Consider the following 7,736-nt stretch of genomic DNA (forward strand, 5'->3'; position numbering starts at 1 on the left):
AATCTGAAGAAAGTCTAAGATTCATGTGGGACAACATGAAGAGAAATAACTTGAGGATTATTGGAATTCTGGAACAAGAATGTTCCCAAAAGACCACAGAGGAGATAGTTGAAAGCTTCTGGAAGAAAATTCCCCTACCATCCTGAAAGATGAAAAGATAAGCTGAATGAATCTGAGGAAGGATAGACCCCAAAAGACAATCACCCAGACACATCATAGTCAAGCTCTCCAAAATCAAGCAGCTAAGGAAAAGAGAAGTGTTACTTACAAAAGCAAGCAAATAAGATTAAGCTTTGATCTCTCAGCAGAAACCATGCAGGCAATATAAAACCCTGAAAGAAAGGAAAAAAAAACAAAACAACCCTGCTAACCAAGATTTGTCTACCCAGCTGTCAACCAATTACGATGGAGCAATCAAAACTTCCACAAACTGATGTGGCACTGCAGGCACTCACTCATCTGTGTCAAGAAATTTGGGAAAGATCCATATTTGGTCCCATTCTAAAGAGAGGTGACCCAATGGGAATGTAGAAATCATGGGACAATATCATTAATATTGCATGCAAGTAAAATTTTGCTTAAAATAACACAAAAACAACTGCAAGCATACATTGACAGAGAACTTCCAGAGGTTCAAGCCGGATTCAGAAGAGCACATGGAATGAGGAATATCATTGCTGAATTCAGATGGATCTTGGCTGAAAGCAGAGAATTTCAGAAAGATGCTTGCCTGTAGTTTATTGACTATGCAAAGTTTTTTGATTGTGTGGATCATGAGAACCTATGGACAACATTGTGGAAAATGAGTATTACAGAACACTTAATTTTGCTCAACAGGTTATTATTCTAACAGAACAAGGGACTATCAAATGGTTTAAAATTAGGAAAGGTGTGAGCCAATGTTGGATAATTTTACCATACTTATTCAATCTGTATGCTGAGAAAATAATCTGAGAAGCTGCATTATATGAAAAAAATGGCATCAGGTTTGCAGGAAGACTCATTAACAATTTGCATTATGCAGATGATACAACCTTGCTTGTTGAAAGTGAAGAGGACTTAAAATATTTAATGAGAAACATCCAAGATCACAGACTTCAGTTTGTGTTGCATCTCAATATAAAGGAAAAAAGAAATCCTCACCACTGGACCAATAAAAAACCATCCATCTAAACAGAGAAAAGACCGAAGTAGCCAAAGACTTCATTTTGCTTTGATCAACCATGAGCATTTATAGAAGTAGCAGTCAAGAAATCAAATGACATTTTGCATTAGGCAAATCTGCTGCACAGCCTTCTGTAAAGTGTTGAAGAGCAAAGATGTCAGTTTGAGGACTAAGGAGTGCCTGACGCAAGTGAGGTATTTTCAGTAACCTCATATGCTTGTAAAAGTTGAACAGTGAATAAGGAAGACCATAGAAGAATTAATGCATTGGAGTTATGGTATTAGAGGAGAATGGACTCCTAAAAGACCAAAACCTATCTGTATTGGAAGAAGTACAACCAGAATGCTCCTTGAAGCCAAGATGGTGAGACTTTGTCTCTCATACTTTGGACATATTATCAGGAGAGATCAGTTTCTGGAGAAGGATATGTTCAGTAAAGTGGGAAGTAGGAGAAAAAGAGGAAGACCCCTAATGAGATGGATTGGCATGGAAGCAGTAGCAGTGGGCTCAGGTGTAGCAATGATTGTGAAATTGGCATGGATCGGACTTTGTTTCATTCTCTTATTCATAGGGTCGCTATGAGTTGGATATCAACTCATTGCCACCTAATAATAACAACAAATAGCTATATCACCTATGAGTCATTGCTATTACCTGTTTTTCTCTTCTTGATTTTTGATTATGCCTGTCTTTTAGCATGCTCCATATATATATATTTTTTTTATCTTTCTATTGTGAATTGAGTAGAGGGTCATGCTCCATAATTTTAATAGGATGCCAGAATAGTTTAGGAAAATGTAGAGACTTCAAACAGTGTTACTATCTACTTTCTTTTGTAAGGACGACAGAAGTGACAGGTGACTGTAGTGTAATCATTAACTGTACTGGTTACAGTTTTATTGGAGCCTCATTTATCTCTGATTTGTTCAATGTCTGAAGTGTAGTCCTCTAGGATTTCTAAGTGTATGTCTGAAATGTTCAGGTCATTTCTGTGAGGTACGTTTTGGGGATGTTTTGTCTTAGATTTGTAGCTTTACTGTGCTCTCACTCCCTTGGAAATATGTGAATAAGGAAACGGGTCATGTTTTAGTTCCTTATGTTTTAATTTCTACTACCATCTATATGATGCCATTCTGATAGTATGGTGGATTATGAGTTTGACTGCTAAAAAGGTCAATAGTCTGAATCTACCAGTCACTCTGCAGTAGAAAGTTGAGACTTTCAGCTCCTGTAAAGATTTACAACCGTGGAAACCCTATACAGAGTCACATAAGTTGGAATCTACTTTGGCAAACCACCACCACCACCTATATGACAGTAAAAAAAAGTATTATGAAAGCAATTAACTTTGTGGTACAAACCGACTTTGCAGTCCAGAGCATTAACTCACAGGACAGCACCAGGACGCCTGTTGTTGTTTTTAAGTGCCATCAAGTTGGTTCTGACTCATAGTGACCATGTATAGAGTTTCCAAGGAGCAACTGGTGGTTTGCTTATCCTATAGCATCACGCGAGGTCACCGTTTATCTGTTTAATTTTGAGTTGTATTCTTTCACCATACTTATTCAACTTGTATGCTGAGAATAAGAGAAACTTGTATGCCCAGGATCTGAGAAACTGGGCTATATGAAGAAAAACGTGGCATCCAATTGGAGGAAGACTCATTAACAACATGTGATATGCAGATGATACAACCTTGCTTGCTGAAAGTGAAGAGGACTTAAAATACTCACTGATGAAGATCAAAGAGCACAGCTTTTCAGTACGGATTGCATTTCAATGTAAAGAAGTAAAAAATCTTGGCTACGAGACCAATAAACAACATACTTATCAATGGAGAAAAGATTGAAGTTGTCAAGGACTTCATTCTTCTTGGATCAACTATCAACACACATGGAAGCAGCAGCCAAGAAATCAAACGATGACAACTGCATTAGGCAAATCTGCTGCACAAGACCTTTTTAAAGTGTTGAAGAGCAAAGATGTCAGCTTGAAGACTAAGGTGGACCTTACCCAAGCCGTTGTATTTTCAGTCACCTCATATGCATGTGAAAGCTGGACAGTGAATAAGGAAGGCCGTAGAAGAATTGATGCTTTTGAGTTATGGTTTTGGAGGAGAATATTCAAAGTGCCATGGGCTGCCAAATGAACCAATGATCCATTTTGGAAGAAGTGCAGCCAGAGTGCGCCTTAGAGGCCAAGATGGCCAAACTTTGTCTTTCATACTTTGGACATATTGTCAGGAGTGACCAGTTGCTGGAGAGGGATGTCATGTTGGTAAGGTGGACAGTCAGAGAAAAAGAGGAAGACCTCCAACGAGATGGATTGGCCAATTGGCAACATCAATGGGCTCAAGCGTAGCAACAGTAGTGAGGTTGGCCCAGACTGGGCAGTGTTTTGTTCTGTTGTGCATAGGGTCGCTATGAGTTGGTACCCACTTGGTGGCACCTAACAACAACAACAACAATTATGAATTTGATTCCTGATGTGGTGCTGCAGGTTAATGTGCTGTACTGCAGGTCAGTTTGAACTGCAATGTATGCAGTTCAAGCTCACCAGCCACTCCTCAAAAATCCTATACAGGGTTGCAATGAGTCAGACTGATTCCATGGCACTTAACAACAAAAATTGTGAATTCCTAATTCCAAGATTTTGGTTTAAATGCACCAACAGTTCCTTGTAAACCTTGCTTTGAGTCAGAATCATCTGATTTCACTTAATAACAACAATTATGAATTACATGCCAAAAAGAATGGAGAAATGCCAACTTAAGTATTTGGGTTAAAGAAGCTCTCAGTTTCAAAGATACTCCTATGGCACTGTGGGAAGGAGCTCTGGTAGCATAGTGGTTACGTGTCAGGCTGCCAACCTCAAGGTCAGCAGTTCAAAACTACCAGCAGTTCCGCTGGAGAAAGATGAGGCTTTCTGCTCCCATTAAAACTTACAGCCTCGGAAATCCTGTGCAGGGTCACTATGAGTCGGAACCGACTCCACGGTACTTAACAACAACAACACAAGGTCTGTGGTTCAAACTTTACCAGCTGCTCCTCAGAAACCATATACAGGTTTGAGTCAGAACTGCCTCGCAGGCACTTAACAACAACATTATAATAGCGGGAAACGTGGTGATTCTGTAGTGTAAGCATTAGACTGTGAACCACAAGGTCAGCAATTCAAACCCACTAGGCACTCCATGGAGAAAGATGAGACTTTCTGATCCTGCAAAGATTTACAGCCTGAGTAACCTGCTGGGTCAACAGAGAAATTTCTTTGAAATCCTGGTGTGGCGCTGTAGGACAAGCACTAGATCTCAAGGTCGATTTGAACGAAGAAGTTGGCATGGGAACTCACCAGCCGCTCCTCAGAAACCCTACACAGGGTTGCTATGAGTCGGAACCGACTCAATGGCACTTAACAACAACATCAACAATAACAATATAGAAGCAAATCAGGAAAGAGATTAAACTATTTTGTAGTATGTATCACATTCTGAAATATGAAATATGAATATCAAATTTTATAATAAAAACAATGAGGTGTTTAAAAGTAGGAAAATAAATCCTGATCGTTTTGCTAAATACAAAAAGTGTTGCTGCTGGTTATGCATTTTAAATTATGAAAGGATTAGAAATGGTAGATTATATCATAGATCAGAAAGAGTATACCATAAGGATTTATTGCTAATAAAATTTTTAGATTCCCAGTCTATCTAATTAATTTACATCTCCAATGCGTATAAGGAATTTTGATATTTAAGAAAATACTATTTCTCTTAAAAATTATGTTAATCTAGGATTGTCAGATGACCAAATTAAATTATTATCATAGTTTTATTTCATATATTAATAATCTGTTATTGAAAAATAGTGCCATATGATTGGCCAAATACCAGATACTCTTCTGTTATTGAGATCTTTGCTTGTTGGTTATGAAACAGAATGAAAATTGATGCCTGAATTTAACAATGTTGTTGTTGGTAAGTGCCATACAGTTGGTTTCAATTTATAGCCACCCTGTATAGGGTTTCAGAGGAGCACAGGTGAGTTTGAACCACAGGCCTATGGTTTAAACTGACTTTGTGGTCCAATACTGGCATACAGTGCCACAGTACACTCTTAATATGCTTAAATAATATATGTAGATCTGTGCCACTTACCTAAAAGTTCATAGATTTAACTATTTTTCAATTTTGGTATCTCATCCACTTACTTGTTCTTACTTTCATATCCTATTTAAAAAATATTAGCATATTTAAGAGTATATATTTGTCACTAATTAAAGATAGAACAATATTGATGAGCTTTCTTACAAACTTATTAATAGTGTTACTTGTATTGATAAAAATAATGAATGATACCCCTTTCCACCCTCCTTTTAACATTCTTTTTGGAATTTACAGATCTATGGAAGTACTGAAGAACTGCCTGACTTGACTAATCAATGTGCTGTTTTCTTATCAAGAACAGAAAGAACTACTAAACTATCAGATACGGTAATAAGACTTCTTTATTATCAAATGTATTTGTAATATAGGAATCCTGGAGAAGATTACATAACTTTTGTTGTTATTGTTGTTAGATTCCAACACAGTGTACCTATGCACAACAGAATGAAATGCTATGCTATCCTGTGCCATTCTCACAATTGTTTTGTTTGACCATATTGTTGCTGCCATTGTATCTTTCTATTTTGTTGGGGATCTTCCTCTTTTTCAGCGATCCTCCACCTTTTCAAGCATGATGTCCTTCTCAGAGACTGGTCCCTCCTAATAGCATCCCCAAAGTATGAGAGGGGAAGTGTCACCATCCTTGCTACTAAGGAACATTCTAGTTTTGCTTCTTCCAAAACAGATTTGTTTGTTTTTCTGGTAGTCTATGGTACTTTTTATTATCTTCTCTGTTACCATAATTCAAAACAATCAATTGTTTTGTGATCTTCCTGATTCATGGTCTATCTTTCACATACACATGGTGCAATTGAAAATACCATGACTTTAGTCACTCCTTGAAGTACTTGAAGTTATATCTTTGTTCTTTAAGTCTTTACAAAGATATTTTTCAGGAGATTTACCTTGTTCAGTACATCATTTGATTTATTGACTGCTGCTTTCATAAGTGCTGATTGTGGATACAAGAAAAATGTGATCTTTGACAACTTCAATTTTTTCTCCAGTTGTTGTTGTTAAGTGCCCTGGAGTAGGTTCCTGTGCATAGCAAACCTGTATAGGGTTTCTGAGGAGCTGGTGAGTTTGAACCACTGACCTTGAGGTTTTCTCATCCTGGCCTCCAAGGAGCACTCTGGCTGCACGTCCTTCAACACAGATCTGTTTGTTTTTTTGGAAACCCTTGGTGCTTTCAGTATTCTCCTCCAACACCATAACTCAAATGCATCCATTCTTCTACAGTCTTCCTTATTCACAGCTTTCGTATGCATATGTGATTATTGAAAATACCATGGCTTGGGTCAGGCGCACCTTAGTCCTCAAGCTGACATCTTTGGTATTTGTAATGAATAAATCATTGGTCTTGCAAAATGTTATCATACAGCCGCTAGCATTGTTTCTATAACAAGCCATATTTTCCAACTATCAGTCTTTCTTCTTTGTGTCCAACTTTTACATTCCAATCACTAGTAATTATCAATACTTATTGATTGCATGTTTGATAAATTTCAGGCTAAAGAATTCTGTAGAATTTTCAGTTTCCTCAGCACTGGCTTTGGTGGTTGGTGCATAAATTGGAATATTAGTGGTATTAACTGGTCTTCTTTGTGTGCGTATGAATATTTTCCTATCACAGACAGCTCTGTACTTCATGATAGATCCTGAAATACTCTCTTTTTGGTGAATTTGATTCCATTGCTCTACAGTTTGTCATTCCTGGCATAATAAGCCATATGACTATCAATTCAAAATGACCAATACCAGTTCATTTCAGCTCATTAATACTTAAGATATCTATATTTATGCATACCATTTCATTTTTACCATTTCCAGTTTTCCTAGAGTCATACTTCATTCAGTCCATATTCTGATTATTAATGGGTGTTTGCAGCTGTTTCTTATCATTTGAGTTATGCCATATTAGCAAATGAAGGACCCACAAACTTAACTCCATTCTTGTCATAAGGTCAACTCCACTTTGAGAAGGCACTCTTCCCGAGTCATATTTTGAGTACTTTCCAACCTGAGAGATGTATCATTTGGTACTATATTATATTAAAAACTGTGGATGATACCCTGGTAGCTTGCTGTGACATCTTTGTCTATTCCTAATACTTCTCTAATTTTTAAGTTCAACCAAATCTTTGAAGCTAACCAGTTTGATATTGCTCTGTGAGAGATTGTTAGATGGAACATCCCCTTGGGGTCAGAGAATATTAATTCTTAGAACACATAAAAAGCTGAAGCTTCTGTGAATTGGAAGGTTTATTTTTTGTTTCAAGCTAGTTTACTCATAATGGTACTTAAAAACCATTTTTTCTCCTCAATTTTTAACTTGAGTCTACTTTGTTGTTGTTGTTAGGTGCCATTGAGTCAGTACTGACCCATAGTCACCCTGTGCACATCAGA

At 37.3% G+C, this 7,736-nt stretch overlaps 1 protein-coding gene across 1 annotated transcript in view; it reads left to right on the top strand.

Annotated features, from left to right (window-relative positions):
* Window positions 1-7,736, top strand: part of LOC102811447 (sperm-tail PG-rich repeat-containing protein 2-like) — a 471,006-nt gene that overhangs the window by 200,842 nt on the left and 262,428 nt on the right. Inside the window, 2 exon segments of the mRNA XM_006872962.1 lie at window positions 56-81; window positions 5,576-5,657. Coding sequence (XP_006873024.1) covers window positions 56-81; window positions 5,576-5,657 — 108 coding nt within the window.

The sequence above is a fragment of the Chrysochloris asiatica genome, unplaced genomic scaffold (assembly GCF_000296735.1).
Source record: "Chrysochloris asiatica unplaced genomic scaffold, ChrAsi1.0 scaffold00216, whole genome shotgun sequence".
NCBI classification, from domain to species: Eukaryota; Metazoa; Chordata; class Mammalia; order Afrosoricida; family Chrysochloridae; genus Chrysochloris; species Chrysochloris asiatica.